At 43.9% G+C, this 17,657-nt stretch overlaps 2 protein-coding genes across 20 annotated transcripts in view; both read right to left on the bottom strand.

Annotated features, from left to right (window-relative positions):
- Window positions 1–17,657, bottom strand: part of MAP4 (microtubule associated protein 4) — a 235,099-nt gene that overhangs the window by 35,912 nt on the left and 181,530 nt on the right. For 3 of the 19 annotated variants that reach the window (XM_017855672.1, XM_017855678.1, XM_017855673.1), the window contains exon 1: window positions 3,879–5,681. The exons of the other annotated variants lie outside the window; for them this stretch is intronic. In XM_017855672.1, coding sequence (XP_017711161.1) covers window positions 3,879–5,346 — 1,468 coding nt within the window. In that variant the 5' untranslated portion in view covers window positions 5,347–5,681. Of the gene's footprint in view, window positions 1–3,878; window positions 5,682–17,657 lie in introns of those variants that run through there. 19 annotated transcript variants of the gene reach the window in all.
- On the bottom strand, window positions 14,191–14,523 carry LOC108517636 (cytochrome c oxidase subunit 7C, mitochondrial). The gene has a single exon (XM_017855681.1). It carries the CDS (start codon window positions 14,448–14,450, stop codon window positions 14,259–14,261), a length of 192 nt encoding a protein of 63 aa, XP_017711170.1. The 5' UTR covers window positions 14,451–14,523; the 3' UTR covers window positions 14,191–14,258.

The raw sequence follows: 17,657 nt of genomic DNA, 5'->3' as shown, positions 1-17,657 counted from the left end.
CTTGCCTCATGGATATATCAGGCAACGTCTTTTTTGTTGTTTGTTTTGAGACCTGATCCTGGTCTATCTCCCAGGCTGGAGCACAGTGACACGATCTTGGTTCACTGTAGCCTCATCCTTTCGGGCTTAAGCGATCCTCCCACCTCAGCCTCCCAAGTAGTTGGGACTATAGGTACGTGCCACTATGCCTACCTGAGATTTGTATTTTTTCTTAGAGATGGGTTTTTTGCCATGTTGCCCTGGCTGGTTTCAAACTCCTGGTCTCAAGTAATCTGCCTGCCAAGGCCTCCCAAAGTGCTGAGATTACAGGCATGAGCCACCAAGCCCAGCTATCAGGCAATTTCTAGAGACCACCATCTACATATCCCCAGAGTTTCACAAAAGAATGTGTGAAGTGGGCCAGGCGTGGTGGCTCACGCCTGTAATCCCAGCACTTTGGGAGGCCAAGGCAAGCGGATCATGAAGTCAGGAGATCCAGACCGTCCTGGCTAACACGGTGAAATCCCGTCTCTACTAAAAATACAAAATAAAGACTAGCTGGGCGAGGTGGCAGGCACCTGTAGTCCCAGCTACTTGGGAGGCTGAGGCCAGGGAATGGCATGAACCGGGCAGGTGGAGCTTGCAGTGAGCTGAGATCGTGCCACTGCACTCCAGCCTGGGTGACAAAGCGAGACTCCATCTCAAAAAAAAAAAAAAAAAAAGTGTGTGAAGTGGAACTCATTAACTCCTTCACTGAACTGTGCTCTTCTGTTGGGTCTTTCTATTACCTATACTACCACTGGCTGGAAAAACCAGCCTCACATCACAGCATGACTGTCAATTCCTTTTTCTCACACACCACCCACATTCCAGTTTCACTTTATCTTCACCTGTTATATTTCCCCTCTCATGTCCTCAGTGTTTCATCTACCACTATCTGAATCAAATTTCCCTAACAGGATTGTCTGCCTTCAACTCTTGGTTTTCCAGTTCATCACACTTACTGAGAGCAAGTCAGTCTTCCTAAAGCTGACCTGGAGCTACCTTATCTGCTGTCATAGGCAGCCACCACAGTTTCAGAACATGGTAGTAAGCTTTAAACTTTTCAGTGGGACATTTGAAGCTTAGCAAGATTGAATTCCAAACAACTTTCTAGAATTTTCTCCCATTATTTCTTGCCACCTATGTAAAGATGGCTTTGGAATATTTCCTTAACCTATGCTCTCTCCTCTAGAGAAGCCTCAAGGTGAATGAAGCAGGTGGGTCTAAATGGCTCAGATTGGTTAAGAAGGCTATGGGACCTGGTATACAGTTGACTGGACCAAGCTGAGCCAATAAGATATAATTATTCACTCATTGTCAGTATAGGCAAAGACATGGAAATTACAGTCATACAACATTGGAACCCTGACATATATGGTGGTAACAAAGCTGGCCATGGAGCTCAAATCATGGCAACTCAATGCTATTCTGTCCTGGGCAGAAAGAGTCACAAGGGAAGCAAAAAGAGATGACAGAGGAAATACAGATTTTTTTTTTTTTTTTTTTGAGGCGGAGTCTGGCTCTGTCCGCTCCTCCCGGACTGTGATGCCTGCGTGGCCGGCACTCTCCAGGCCTCTATCTACGCCGCGCTTCTTGCTCTCCCTCCTGGGCGTTTCACTCACGCCCATTCTCCCTTACCTGTTCACGTCTCCCCTCTTACAGCTACTGGATCTCCTCTCATTAATGTGCCCCTCCCTCCGTTCCATCCCGGCTTGCTTGCTTCCTTCCTTCCTTCCTTCCTTCCTTCCTTCAACTTCTCACTCGCCGGCTAGTTTTTTGTATTTTTATGAGACGGGTTTCACCCGTGTTAGCCAGGACGGCTCGATCTCCTGGACCGTCGTGAAATCCGCCCGTCTCGGCTTCCAAAGTGCTGGGATTAGGCTTGAGCCACCGCGCCCGGGCCGGAAATACAGATTTTTAAAGGGAAGAGAATGGAGCACATGTGCAGGGAGAAGCAGAGGTCCCAAGAGAGATATACACAATGGTGGCAGACTGGCCACATTTCCTGTGACTGGATGCCCTGAGATTCCTCCATTGTTCTTTTACCTAACACGAGCTATCTAGGCTTCATAACTTCGCTTATATGAGTTCCCTTGCCTGGAAGGCTTTCCCTCTGCATTGTTTGACATGCCAGGGTTCCAAAGCCCACCTCAAATGTGACTCCCTCCAAAACATTTTCACGATTCACAACCCTCCCACTGCCTCTTAGCCCTCCAACTGGATCGAAAGTTGCTTGAGGATAAGGACAATTTTCAGTGCCTAGACAATGAATGCAAATGATAGGCATGCTAAATGAAACAATCTTCATATGAAAGTTGCTTGAGGATAAGGACAATTTCCAGCTCCTAGATAGTGAATGCAAATGATAGGCATGTTAAATGAAACAATCTTCATATAAAAGTTTTATCTACAGAGTGGTTAACAGAGTCAGCATTTAAACTTTTATCAGGGTGAATGGATTGGTGGATTTGTCAGTCATCTGAAATTTTTTTCTATTAGCACAAACTTCTGTTAGTGTGAATTAGAAAGAACTTGTTCTGAAACAAAGTCTTCACTCATGATCACCTAGAAGGTATGTGGTACTGAACAAAGCACCTGGGGATCAAGAAAAAGATGACCAAGTCCTGTCCAGGAGGAACTTACAGTTCTGTCATAGCTAGAAGGAAGCAACAGCATGGGACACCTGAATGCTTGTGATCCTGGAGTCATAAGAAATCAAAGAGGAACTATTAAGCTTCTCTGCCTCCATAAAAAAAACATGTTTTTTATCTCCATAAAAAAACAAAAACCCAAAACATCTGTATGTCTTCTACTTACCACTCCTCTAGAAAATACCATTTCTTACTTTCAAAGAAAAAAAGTAAAATTTTATAAAAATGTACCGAGAGTAATAAATATTAGAGAAAACAGGTCCCAGGAAACAAGACTATTTTTTTTTAAACAAGCAAAACATATGTTTTAAATCCCCATTTACAAGCTCCTGAATTATGGCCCTTTGTGCTCAAACTGGACTCAGAAAAACGCAAGCTTTTTCAGACCACCACAGTAACAGCTGTGGGGGGATGGCAGATGGGGAAGAAAAGGGCCAGGAAGAAAGACACAAAAGGCAGTCACAAAGACCGCAACATTTAGCTGTTTATGAGGTTGCAAGTCTCTCCTTCTCTCCCCGTTTTCTCTTTCTTCTTTTCTCCCCACAAATCCTCTCAAAACACACACAAAAGAGAAAACTAGAAGCAAGATTGGGTCAAACATGAAGAACACAGAAAGAATATTAAATAGCTAGCTTTAAAGGGTTCTTTTTCAGTTTGAACAAAAGTAAAACATTCTCAAAAGCAAAACAGAAAACAGAGCTTCCACCCAGATCATGCAACTTAATGAGAGGAGGTTAGTGCTGATAAACCCATTGTGAATCTATACAAAGTGACAGATTTTCAAGCAAGGAAATCAATCATTTGCGATTGGAGGATTTAGAGCTCAGGAATCATCTGGTTCAAACCAACCGGGAGCTGAGGGCTGGGTGGATGGGGGATGGGTTGGACAGGGTGACATGAGGTCAAGAAAGGGGCTCTAGTTTTTATGCCCACCATTCTCTGACCCCATTCCACCCCAAACCCACCTACTCAATTCACACTATCTGTCATGCTAGCAAGACATTCGGCTTGACCCTGCAAGATTCACTTTGTTCTCTTTCTTGCCTCACTCCCAGCAAGCTTCTAACACAAGGGAATTAAGCTTTCCCCAGGCAGTCACAGAACCAGGCTGTAAAAAGCTGCTTAGTGCTCTGCTGGTAATCTGTCACTTTGGTTCCTTCCTTGCTGTCTGCTTGTTCCCAATGGAGGCAAAATTTAGAAACATACCATCACGTGGGGGCTCTTCACACAGAAACGATGGAGTGCTCTGGGTTGCAGTGACCTCAATTTCTTTCTTCCCTGCCAGAGCTGTCTGTCCTGGCTGTTTCTCTCCTCGCTGGCAGACCTGGGAGCATGAATCAATTCTAGTTTCACTAATATCTTCCTGCCCTTTTTCCTTGCTGCTTCCTTCAGGAATCTGCTCCAGCTTACTATGGAGATATAATCCAGCAGTGCCGAGTTCCTTCTTCCCAGAGTTGCTGCTGCTGTTGCTGAAGTGGGCCAATTCTTCTCTCTTCTTGGCCACTGGTTCCTCGCAGATGAAAGGAGGTATCTCTTTAGTAGACAAGATGCACAGTTTCCCAGGGCTCAATTTGTAGCTAGCTGTCTGTTCCTCACCCACAGTCATGGAGCGCTTCATAGCAGGAGCTCCCAGTTTCCCAGGCATAGGACTAGACATTGGGCTACTAGGGGGAGGCAGCAGGCCAGAAGAAGGTTCTTCTCGGGCAGGGAGTTCAGGGTACTTATCTGCAAGGTTGACAGCTGGGGGAACTGAGAGGTGAGAACATTCAGACAGGGCCCTGCGCACTGTCTTTTTCTGCTGGGGGGCTTGGTTGAGCATAGCTTCCTCCTCGGTAGAACTCAATTTCTCCAACTCTTTATCACGGTCTCTGATGTGAGAGCTTGCATTCAAATGTTCCTGGGTGAACACCATAGTGATTGGCGGAATGGTGGTGGGTGAATGCTCAATAATGGGGGCTGGGTGGGCTAGAGACACCAGGAGTGGGGACTCACATTTCAGCTGCTCAGAGTTATTTACCACCCCAATCACTGGGCAGCCAGGGATGATGCTATTCTTCATCTCTCCCGGAGTTGCTTCCCTTGAGCCCAGAGGGCCTTGAGCCACTGGATGAAAGTTGGGGTTCCAAACACTGGTTTCCTGCTCCTTAGCATACCTGGTAGGGATGTCAGCAGCCCCAGGGAAATCTAGATCTGACTGGCTCTTGGTCTCTAGTCCATTCTTCCCTGCCACCTTCCCCTGAACTGGAATGGTTTTGTTTTTGTCTGGCCCCTCTATGAGTCCCAGATGGAACTCGGACGTCTTCTGGTGTACCGAGTTCCCCTCCAAGGGATGGTAGGTCTCTGAAATCACATACCTGCTCTCAAGGTGACCCGAGGCTGCTTGATAGTCCTTGTCCTGCACTTCAATGCTGAGCTCTTTGTCTAGCTTCCCCTCAAAAAAGCAGAGCTTATTCTGCTCCAGGAAGCTGGCATTCTTCACAAGCCCATCTTTCGGTTGCCTGTCCATGCTGACATTCAGCCCAATTTCATTCAGTTTGCCCTCTGTCCTCTGCCATTCGAATCCGCCTTGACTGATTTCTTTTGGGGAGTCCATTCGGCACTCCGCAGGCTTGCTCTTATTGAGCTGACCGTACGCGGCAGTGAGAGAGGCTGTCTGCTTGTCTGAGAGCGACATCGTCTCTTCCACTGCTCTCCCTGCTTTCGCTCCTGGAGCTCTAATACCACCTACGATCACACAGAGCTTGCAGTGACATCACACCAATTCCCCAGTATTCATGACAAAATTCATCTCTCCCTCAATGCCCCTCTCTCCTCAAGCAGTTGGGTATTAAATGTACTTACAAATGTGAAAGAAAGAAAGGAAGGAAGAATGAATGAAAGAGAAAGAAAGAACCTGCTGCTTTCTGCACAAAAAATGCTGTTAATCTGAGAATGTAATTTCCTGTGAACTAGCACTCTGTTTAGATCTGCAATTTAAAACACGGTACGGTGCCAATCCAAGCACTAAGGATAGTAATTATTTTGGCTTTCACTGATATAGATATGTGTATACCCACACACTCTCTTATCTGATACCATGCCCACCCTTCCACATTCACCCACTCAGAAAACTGTTTTAAAAATAAGCGAGACTCATTTGCCAATCCCCAGCTATAACCCCCGAAGAAGAATCCAGGAAATTGTTCAAAATTGGACTAAAAAAAAAAAAAAAAAAAAACCCACACCTTAACATAGTATTAAAATTACAGGCATTCATTCTCAGAGGAAGAGTGGGTTTGCTGTCATAGCAACTTATCAAATTCACTTGACAGCTGACTTGAGTGGGGTCCCCAAAACCCAGAAGAGCTCCATCCATAGCTCTGCATAATGGAAGAGTTTAATAAAGGGTTCATTTAAAGACTTCAGTGATCAGGGCTTTGGGGATAGGTATTCTAATTATAAGAAATTTGTGTGACAACAAATTCCTGATGCATTTACGCCTGTCCCTGCCCCCACTTGGTTCCTTGGATGAGGCTGGGTTGCTCCCTCCACTACCAGCTACCAGCCCTGCTCTTTCCAGCCTAATAATCTGTTAGGTGTCATGTGAACACACTGGGGGCAGTTCATCTTTCTCTGACCTCCAGACTTAGGGACTCTTAACAATTGTAGCTTGGAGTTTTCCCCGCCCACCAGAGCCTACTGCCCCCATTTAACTCAGCATGGTCCTTTGCTGCCCTGGGCTTTGAGCTCACAAATTGTATATTCAAGCTGAAGGACCCATAAAACAAAATTGTGGGAAAAAAATTACACTGTAAGAACAGGCCATGCTCTTACTTTGAACAAAGCTGATTTTTCTTGTCTAGCTGTAGGTTACTGTCTTGCACTAACATGGCATATTGGAAATATTCTATCAGAAATACAAGAGAAGTCTTTTTCCAAGATGAAGAAAATATTTTTTTTTTTTTTTTTTTTTTTTTTTTTTTTTTTTTTTTTTAAAGGCCATTTGCCATAAACTGCAATGATTTGATTACAGTTTTTAAACAACGCCTTTGGAAAAAAGGGCAAATTAAGACTGTTCTTTGGTCTATAAAATGTAAAGAAATTACCAAGGTCCGCACAGGAAAGCTTGCTAAACTGTAGCCTCTGTTCCCAATAACTCACTTTCTCTATTCATACCACTCAAGTTCCCAAGAAGAGTGCAGGGATCAACCATATATCCTTTTTGCATTACCTTCAGTACCTGACACAGGGCTACATTCATGATCATGAGTGGCAACGTTGCAATGCTGAAAAAAAATATAAATTTCCATTTACCTCTGTCCTGAACATGAACTTAGCCTCATATACATTTCTTCCCCTTGATCTTGACCTGTTTAGTAACAATACATGACAAAGCACAATACAGATTAATTGGCAAGGAACCTGGTTTTCATACTCTATGGCAAAGATGTTGCTAAGGAAAAGGAAGTGAGGTATAACAAAATGAAGAATGCCAGGAGAATCATGATTCTAATTAGTAACAAGAAAAAATATGAGGCGAGATTGGATACAGAAAGGCCGTGGTAACAGAACACAGTTGAATTATCGCTTTCTTATCTTTTTTATACATATAATTGAATAATTAAGTATGTACAATATGTGATGAAAATTATGAAAGTCTGGAGGTGGCTGGGTGCCATGGCTCATACCTGTAATCCCAGCACTTCGGGAGGCTGAGGTGGGCAGAATGCTTGAGCCTAGGAGTTTGAGACCAGCCTGGGCAGCATGGCAAAACCCTGTCTCTACAAAAAGTACAAAAAATTAGGTAGGCATGGTGACACAAAATTGTGATCCCAGCTACTTGGAAGGCTGAGGTGGGAGAATTGTCTGGGCCCAGTAAGTCAAGGCTGCAGTGGGCCATGATCACATTACTGCACTCCAGCCTGGGTAAGAAGAAACCCTGTCCAAAAAAAAAAAAAAAAAAGGTCTAGGGGTGGGGAAGATATTGTTGTAATACAGTCCGAATATGCCAGAGGAAAACTCTGGAAAATACCTTAGAAATCAGGTAAGCCTCAACAACCCCATTCTCTCAAAACTAGTCACCCCCTACAAATGATACACACGTATACATCTTCAATTTACTGACATGGTGGGGAAAAAATTAATTTGGCTTTGAGTCAGAAGGCCAGATTTTAAAATCTGTATCACTTAATAGTTAAGAGTCTTACAAATTCATTTAACTGCTCTTAGCTTCAGTTTCTTCCTCTATAAAAGGAGGGGAATCTTTAAGGTGCTCTCGGATTCACAGTTTTACCACTTTCACATGTGAAGTTGAAACAGACATTCAAGGAATCACAGGCCTGCTATGTCCAACTCACAATGTGATTTCAACTTGGGGCTCCACTAGGCAGTATGTTCAGTAACCTTTCTGTCTCATGCGAGGGTGAGGCCTATTGGCAGAGGCATGACTGGGTGTGGTGGATGTTGCAGCATGTCTGAAGAAAGTGGTAGTTGGCCCTTATATCCTGAAGAAGCGGAAAATACCAAGGCAAAGAACAAGCATAGAAACTTGTTCCTTATAGCCAAATTATTTTTAGTTCTGGCTAGCCTACCCAGACCCACTTCACCAGATCCTCCCTGCCCAACAGCTAAGGCAATAACGAAAATCACAGGTCTCTGCTACCTTCAGATATCACATATTCTGCCTCAGTAATTCTATCCATAAACAGCAGACTGCAAAATGTGAACCAGCCACAAAAGACCAAGAGCAGAAACCAGAAGAATGAAGCTAGCCAGGCACAAAGGAGGGCATATTCCAGACTACAGTTCATACTGTGTAGATCAGAAATGTGGTCAACCTGAAAAAATGTAATTATGAGGTCCACATCTAGCAACTAGGCCAAGCACTGGCTTCATAGTTACAAGGCTCAGGAGACAGAGAGTTGAAAGAGGCAATCTGGGTGGGGGGGGGCGGGGCGGGCGGTCAGGGCCAAGAAGTTCAAGCCCATAGAAGGGGCGAGTACCCAAGACATCATGCCAGCCAGATGCTCAGGCATACAGATAAGCTTGGTGGTCACCCAGGGGTCTGAGTACAACAAAACACATAGCCGTGAGAACTGAGGGAATATATATAAAAAGCATTTGACAAAGTAGTTAAAACACAGAAATACGTAATTTATCTACTGATGCTAGCTTTAAAAAAACAACCAAGAAGGCCAGGCACGGTGGCTCATGCCTGTAATCCCAGTTCTTCGGGAGGCCGAGGCAGGCGGATTGCCTGAGGTTGGGAGTTCAAGACCAGCCTGAACAACATGGAGAAACTCCGTGTCTACTAAAAATATAAAATTAGCTGGGCATGGTGGTGCATGCCTGTAACCCCAGCTACTCGGGAGGCTGAGGCAGGAGAATCGCTTGGAGGCGGAGGTTGCAGTGAGTGGAGATCATGCCACTGCACTCCAGCCTGGGCAACAACAGCGAAACTCCATCTCCAAACAAACAAAAAAACAACCAAGAAACTGTACATATGTATATGAAGTAGGTTTTCCTACTCCCTACAGGGAATCTGATGTGTAATAGTAATAACAACAACAACAAAAAAAACAACAACAAAAGAAAGAAAGCCTAAGTCCCTGGACTGGAGAACTGCTACATTCTGATAAAGATAGACAAAAACAAAACAAAACAAAACAACCACTACTACTCACAAGAAACAACATATGAATCGTAACTGCAATCACTAACAGATAAGAGAAAAAGAAAAGCTAAATTTCAAAATCTGGGGCACTGCCTAAGGAAAGGAAATAACCTATTCCCTGAATCCCTTTTAGGACAAGGGTCCATTATATCCATCAACAGTACTGCAAAGACACTAAAGTATGTGTGACAGTACAGAGTCAGAATGCTGGGGCTTCCCTAACAGATTCCTCATTTTACAGAGGAACAAAATGGGGTCCAGAGAAAAAAGTGGTTTGCCCATGATCAAATGGTGAAAATTTAATGGAAAAGCCACAAAGATGCTAGGTTTCTGACTGCTAGTCTTCCCAAACCGCTGAGCAAAAATTAATCTTAGTCACTAGATGACTCTCCTTTTCGATGTATCTTTTTTTTTTTTTTTTTTTTTTTCCGGCTAACTACAACCTCTGCCTCCCGGGCTCAAGTGATTCTACTGCCTCAGCTTCCGGAGTAGCTGGGATTACAGGCCAGCACCACCATGCCCAATTAATTTTTGTATTTTTAGTAGAGACAGGGTTTCACGACAAGGTTCAAGGCCAGGCTGGTCTTGAACTTCTGACCTCTGGTGATCTGCCCAACTCGGCCTCCCAAAGTGCTAGGATTACAGCTGTGGGCAGTGCTGCCTGCCCAATCTATCTATTTTGTGATAATTGAAGTACTTCAGACTTTAATTTGGAATTATAATTTAGTTCTTTTGTGATCAATTCAAAACTCCCAAATTAATACACAGTATGCATACACATGTGTATGTGTGTGTGTTTAGGGGAGCAAAAGCGAGTTTGAAATAAGGGAGAAAAAGAAGCAATGCACTTAGTTTCAGTGTTTACCTTATATCTTAAGAATGGGCTTGTTTTAGGCTGGGCGCAGTGGCTCAGGCCTGTAATCCCAGCACTTTGGGAGGCTAAGGCAGGGGGATCACGAGATCAGGAGTTCAAGACCAGCCTGGCCAATGTGGTGAAACCCCATCTCTACTAAAAAAAGATAGAAAAATTTAGCCGGGCATGGTGGCAGGCACCTGTAATCCCAGCTACTAGGGAGTCTGAGGCAGGAGAATCGCTTGAACCCGGGAGGTGGAGGTTGCAGTCAGCCGAGATCCCACCACTGCACTCCAGCCCGGGCAACAGAGTGAGACTCTGTATCACACACACACAAAAAATGGTCTTGTTTGTATTATGCAAAGAGTGAGTAAGGTGTGGGTGACTTATTCCTTAGCAAACTTCTGTTTCTAATTTCCAGTCTTAAAATAACTTAGATTTATCTTAATATCTTTCTATAGTGCCTTAGCACTGTGAGTTTCCTTTGAGTAGGAAGACAGGTTCAGCCTCACTAAGAAAAAGCAGAGAACCAGAGGCTTTTACAGAGGGGAAGGGACAGAGTAGTTTACAGTTTGATTACACTATTGCTTTTGCAAGGCATACAAAGATATTAAATGGAAGAATAATTAATGGCTTTGTTGCACCCCAAAGGAGGTGAATGCCACCTGGATGACAAATGATGGGGAAACCCTAGTATAGAATAATTAGTAAAACTCAAGAAAGGCTGGGCATAGTGGCCCACACCTGTAATACCAGCACTTTAGAAGGGTTAGGTGGGAGGATCACTTGAGGCCAAGAGTTCAAGACCAGCCTGGGCAACACAGCAGGACCCACATCTATACAAAAAAAATTAAAAAAAAAAAAAATTATTTTAGCCAGGTGTGGTGGTGCATGCCCATAGTACTAGCTACTTGGGAGGCTGAGGAAGGAGGATCACTTAAACCCAAGAGCCTGAGGCTGCAGTGAGTGAACTATGATCACACCACTGCACTCCAGCCTGAGTGACAGAGACCTCGTCTCAAAAACAAAATCAAAAAAAAAAAAACAAAAAACAAAAAACACCCCACAAAACATCCTGAGAATGGCCAGTTCAGTAATCCAGTCCAAATAAGAATCAGACATAATCTCACTCAGGGATGCAGATTTATCCACAGGAAATAGCCGCAGCAAGAAACTCCAATCTCCCAGCCGCTGTAAAATTATATCAAGTTGGTGGATGAGGTAAACACATGAAGTTTGAAAAGGGTGAGCCTGCCTAGGTAAAAAGAAACACACTTAAGAACCAGAAGGACTAAATTCTAGATTCAGCTGCCACTGGGATCCCTCGTCTCTAGGTTCTTCCTCCCCAGGAGCTGGGATTACAGGTGTTCACCATCACCATGCCCAGCTAATTTTTGTATTTTTAGTATACATAGGGTTTCATTATGTTGGCCAGGCTGATCTTGAACTCCTGACCTCAGGTGATCCTCCCACCTCAGCCTCCCAAAGTGCTGGGATTACAAGTGTGAACCACCGCCCCAGCCCCTTGCCTCTAGGTCCTACTCCTACTCACTCACCTCTGTAACGTCTCTTTGAACCCCTCCTGAGTTCTTCATATTATCACAACACTCTATACCTTTTAAAATTTAGAAACCACACTGCAATCTTTTATTTATATGCTTTTCCCAGGAGCTTCTAGAAGGTAGGAATGTGAACTGTGCATTTGTGCCATGTGGGTGCACTGCACAGTGCTTGACTCACAGTAAATAAGCTTTCAAAAAAGATCTGCTCAGTGAAAGGATGGGTAGATTCCTTTTATATTGCATCTGTATCATTTGAACTGATCCGTCCCATCATTAAAGCTGTCTTCAACCCAACCTAAGAGGTGGTGATCTGGAATGTCCTTTGAGCTACAGATTGTGAAGTTCTATTCCATTCTGAGTTTGAAGAAAGTGCATGGATTCCTGTGTGTCTGGGCAGAAGGTGGTTTCTAGGACTCTTGGCAAAGCCTGCAGGTCTCTAATCCCAGTACATGTACTGGCAGATATTTCTGTTTTAGCCTTGTGCTTGGAGTTAGTATTTAACCTGTTCAGGGCCTTGGTTTTTTTTTTTTTTTACGGAGTCTGGCTCTGTCGCCCAGTGCTGGAGTGCGGTGGCCGGAAATCTCAGCTCCACTGCAAGCTCCGCCTCCCAGGTTCAGGCCATGTCTCCTGCCTCCGCCCCCAAGGTAGCTGGGACTACAGCGCGCCCGGCCTCGTAGCGCCCGCTAGTTTTTTTTTGTATGTCTTGTAGTAGGACGGGGGTTTCACCGTATTAGCCAGGATGTCTCGATCTCCTACCTTGTGAATCCGCCCGTCTCGGCCTCCCAAAGTGCTGCGGCATTACAGGGCTTGGAGCCACCGCCGGCCCCGGCGCCCGGCCAGGGCCTTGGTTTTTATACATGACAGACAACTAGTTTCTCTGCATTCTTTCTTTCTTTTTTTTTTTTTGAGACGGAGTCTCGCTCTGTCGCCCGGCTGGACTGCAGTGGCCGGATCTCAGCTCACTGCAAGCTCCGCCTCCCGGGTTTACGCCATTCTCCTGCCTCAGCCTCCCGAGTAGCTGGGACTACAGGCGCCCGCCATCTCGCCCGGCTAGTTTTTTTTTGTATTTTTTTTAGTAGAGACGGGGTTTCACCATGTTAGCCAGGATAGTCTCGAACTCCTGACCTCGTGATCCGCCCGACTCGGCCTCCCAAAGTGCTGGGATTACAGGCTTGAGCCACCGCGCCCAGCCTCTGCATTCTTTCTTATCAGTTACCAAGGCAACACTACTTTTCAGATTGACCAACTGTTCCCAGTTATTGCCTCCAGGAAACAATTATCATTACAATGAAAGTCAACAATTCTACTATTAACAATGATTGATGACACCACTCCTTGTTAATAAATGGTAAGGCCATCAAGTTAAAATCTAGTTTCTTGCCTGGAAGTAAATGTTTCAAGTGTTTAGACATACATACATATATGTAAAACTATTTCAGAAACCATATTCTACATTTTAGAAACATTTCTTACATGTTTTAACTCAAGAAAATAAATCATGATTCTCTCTGATTAACTTTCAAAAGATGAGAAGCAAATAGACAATGAAAAAGCTGAGGCGAATAATCTGAGTTATGCGAATCAAAGACATGAAAATGCTTATGGATAAGAAATCCTCTAAAGGCCGGGCACGGTGGCTAAGGCCTGTAATCCCAGCACTTTGGGACACTGAGGCAGGGGCATCGCCTTAGGTCTGGAGTTTGAGACCAGCCTGGCCAACATGGTGAAACCCTGTCTTTACTAAAAGTACAAAAATTAGTCTGTGTGTGGTGGCTCACTCCTGTAATCTCAGCATTTTGGGAGGCTGAGGTAGGCAGATCACCTGAGGTCAGGAGTCTGAGACCAGCCTGGCCAACACGGTGAAACCCAGTCTCTACTAAAAATACAAAACCTAGCTGGGCATGATGGTGTGCACCTGTAGTCCCAGATACTTGGGAGGCTGAGGCAGGAGAATCGTTTGAACCTGGGAGGTGGAGATTGCAGTGAGCCGAGATCACGCCACTGCACTCCAGCCTGGGAGACAGGGAGACTGTCTCAAAACAACAACAACAACTCTAAAAACTACAGCTTGAAAGTATCAAGTCTTTGTTCTTTTAAGCCTAGTATTAACCCTCCCATGGCCCTCCCCAAAAGAGAATCATCCAACTAAACTAGGTAGAAAGATAACCCATTTCTTCAAGCAAAAATCTAAGATCTTCTGCTTACAGAGGTACACAATACCCCTAGGAATCTTTAGGAGCTTACTTTCTTCTCCCCAATTTCATCTCAAAATGTCTCACAGATCTCCGTTTCCCAAACCTGACTTTATTCCATGCACCTGCACTTCACTATGTATGCCTTACACAGCTGTCCCCTAGAATGCTTTACCTTAATTTGCTCAGCAAACTCTTTTTTTTTATGTCATAAGTTTATTGACAAACATATCTAGTATGCCATGAGTTAAGAGTCTGATCCATTTCCAGAGGCTGTATCTCTTAAAATGCTCTTTGTATCTGTTAAATGGACGAACTGAAACATCCTTATGATTTAAGCAGTTGGTGTCTTACTATAAGGAAGGGTGCAGCAAATGCAGATCCAAAGTACAAACACATCTTAACTAGTAACGCCCACTTGTTTTCCACTGAAAATGGCAAATTCTTCCCAGGGCCCTCCTCATAGTGGCTCCTACGGACCACAGAGGTTGTGAACCTCCGGATGCTGTGGCCCAACATAGCGCTGCCGGAAGCTCTGCAAAATGCGCAGAGACTGAGGACAGATGAAATGGCGGAACCTCACCAAGACCTTGTTTTGCTCAGCAAACTCTTAACCATACTTTCAGTCTCCTGTGTGAAGATTTCTCTAGGTTTTGTAGGAAAACTTAGTCCCTTTCTGCTCTGTATTTCCATAGGATCTAGCTCACACTTCTATCGTTTTTCAGAGAAGTAAACTTCTCTCACTAGAGGAAAATTGTCTGTTTTCTACCCTGGAATCTCTGAAGAGTAGAGAATGTGTTTTATTAGTCTATTTTTAGAGTAGGAGTAATGTCACTTGGTATCTACTGAATGAATAAACTAAATACTAAAAAGTACAAATCATGCTGTGTGTCCGCTATTTGCAGAGCAATAGGCAATGTTTATATATTTTGGGAGGCCGAGGTGGACGGATCACTTGAGCTCAGGAGTTCAAGACCAGGTTGCGCAACATGGCCAAACCCAGCCTCTACAAAAAATACAAAAATTAGCCAGGCATGGTGGCATGCACCTGTAGTTCCAGCTACTTGAGACTGAGGTGGGAGTATCACCTGAGTCCAGGAGGCAGAGGCTGTAGGCAGCTGAGACTATACCACTGCACCCCAGCCTGGGCAACTGAGCAAGACTTTATCTTAAAAAAAAAAAAAAAAAAATGGAAGCCCCCTTACTGTCCCCTCCATATCTTAAAGAAGTAACAATATCTGCAATACTGTAAATCAAAACTAAGTTTTTATTTTAACAGTGTGTTCAGAATCCCCCAATGCTATTTGTCAACCAGAGGGTACAAGTGAAGGGTGAGGGAATATGAGGGGAAGAAGCTTCTTTTAAAGCAGGATATTCAAGCCAGGCATGGTGCCTCACACCTATAATCTTAGCACTTTGGGATGCCAAGGAAGGAGGACAGATTGAGGCCAGAAGTTTGAGACCAGCCTGGGCAATATAGTGAGACCCCATCTCTACAAAATATATTCACCAGGTATGGTGGTACACACCTGCAGTCCCAACTACTTGGGAGGCTGAGGCAGGAGGACTGTTTGAGCCTGGGAGGTTGAGGCTGTAGTACACCATGATCATGCCACTGCACTGACACAGTGATACCTTGTCTCCAAAAAAAAAAAAAAAAAAAAAAAAAAAAAAAAAAATTTAACAAAATAAAGTAGTATAATCAATTGTCGCTTGATTCATTTCAAAGAATATTTAAATGTTCTAGTTCAAACAAGGTAATGACCACACAGTATTGTTTGGAGGTTAAAAGAGTTTAGGATGGCAATGAGTATATAGTAAGGTTCAATCAATGATAGCTATTTTTAGCTGTGTGACTAGCACCAATAAATTTCATTAGCATGGTAGTAAGAAAAAAAGCCAGTGGGGTCGGGTGCAGTGGCTCATGCCTGTAGTCCCAGCACTTTGGGAGGCCGAAGTGGGTGGATCACGAGGTCAGGAGTTCGAGACCAGCCTGGCTAACATGGTGAAACCCTGTCTCTACTAAAAATACAAAAATTAGCCAGGCGTGGTGACGCATGCCTGTAATCCCAACTACTCAGGAGGCTGAGGCAGGAGAACTGCTTGAACCCAGGAACCAGAGGTTGCAGTGAGCCTAGATCGTGCCACTGCATCCCTGCCTGGGCGACAGGCAAACTTTGTCTCAAAAAAAAAAAAAAAAAAAAAGCCAGTTGAATCAAAGGGCAAGTGGGGTGAAAGTAATGAGGAAAGGAACTTCACAAATGGCACTACAATTAAGAAAAGAAATTACCAAATGGGTACTTCTCCAGTTGTAAAATAGTAGCAAGTTCTAAGATAACAAATGGTTTTTTCATCTGCTGAGCATATTTTATTTATGTACAAGGGCCTTGAAACTGTTAGAATTCTGGGTTTATAAATTACTTCAAGTTTCACACCAAGAGTTTCTCACCATAAACTGACATTCCCAGCTGCTGGTAGACAGTTGATGAGCTCAAGCAAACTGAAGAAAGAAATGAAAGCCAGATTATAAGAAGACCAGGCTTCACTATGGCAAAGGGAGGGCCTATTTACAGGGATCCCAAACTGTCCCATTCACAGTAGCAGCATAGCAAGTACACTGTCACTCACAGTTCCACTTGGTTTCCAGGGGAACAACTAACATGGAGCGGGTACTGGAATCTAATATGGATCATCCTTTCAAGCTTGTGTTTCCCTTCACAAAAAAACACAATCCCGTAAGAAGTTCTTCTCTGGCTGGGTGCAGTGGCTCATGCTTGTAATCCCAGCACTTTGGGAGGCTGAGATGGGCGGATCACGAGGTCAAGCAATCAAGACCATCCTGGCTAACACGGTGAAACCCGGTCTCTACGAAAAATACAAAAAATTAGCCTGGCATGGTGGTGGGCGCCTGTAGTCCCAGCTACTCGGGAGGCTGAGACAGGAGAATGGCGTGAACCTGGGAGGCGGAGCTTGCAGTGAGCGGAGATCGTGCCACTGCACACGAGCCTGGGTGACACAGCGAGACTTTGTCTCCGAAAAAAAAAAGAAGTCCTTTTCTGAAAAGTTGAGCTTAGACTTCCCGACGTATTGCATTAATCTTCCCTGCCTGGAAGAACATGCATAGTATGCAAAGAAACCTTCTGTTGAAGTTTCCCTAAATTTGAGAGCAGCATGAAAAAATAACAGTAGAGCAAACAGTAAGTTGGAAGAGACTTTGGCAATATATTCACTTTCCCTACTTCCAAACAGGATAAGATCAGCAAAAAGATTAATTCATTTATAATTCAAAAAATGTCATTAGGCATCATGTATATATAAAGCTCTAGGCTGGGTGTTAAAAAGTACACGTAAATAACACAAACACAGACTCTCTCTGGAAAATAAAATGCTAGACAGAGTCAAAACCTAGATTCTAATCCTAAATTAACCTCTGATTCACAGTTTATGTTCTCATGATGTATCTTCATTTCTCCAAGTAGAAAAATGTTTAATTAGTGCCTAGATACTAAAAAAAAGTCTATTTTATATTTAGTAATTGTCAACCTTCTTCTTTTTAAGTACCTGAAACTTCTGGAAGCTTCTGAAGCAAGACTAAGAAAAGCATGGGTCTTAGAAACATAAAGACTTGGATTCAAATTCTAACCCTGGCACTTCACGAGCTATGTGACCTTGACAGCCTCCATTTTCTTATCTGAAAAATAGAGATAATCTTTTTTTTTTTTTTTT

This window comes from Rhinopithecus bieti, unplaced genomic scaffold (genome assembly GCF_001698545.2).
Source record: "Rhinopithecus bieti isolate Rb0 unplaced genomic scaffold, ASM169854v2 scaffold_39746, whole genome shotgun sequence".
Lineage (NCBI taxonomy): Eukaryota > Metazoa > Chordata > Mammalia > Primates > Cercopithecidae > Rhinopithecus > Rhinopithecus bieti.
Note: the sequence above shows the minus strand (reverse complement) of the source record. Positions and strands in the feature narration are given on the sequence as shown.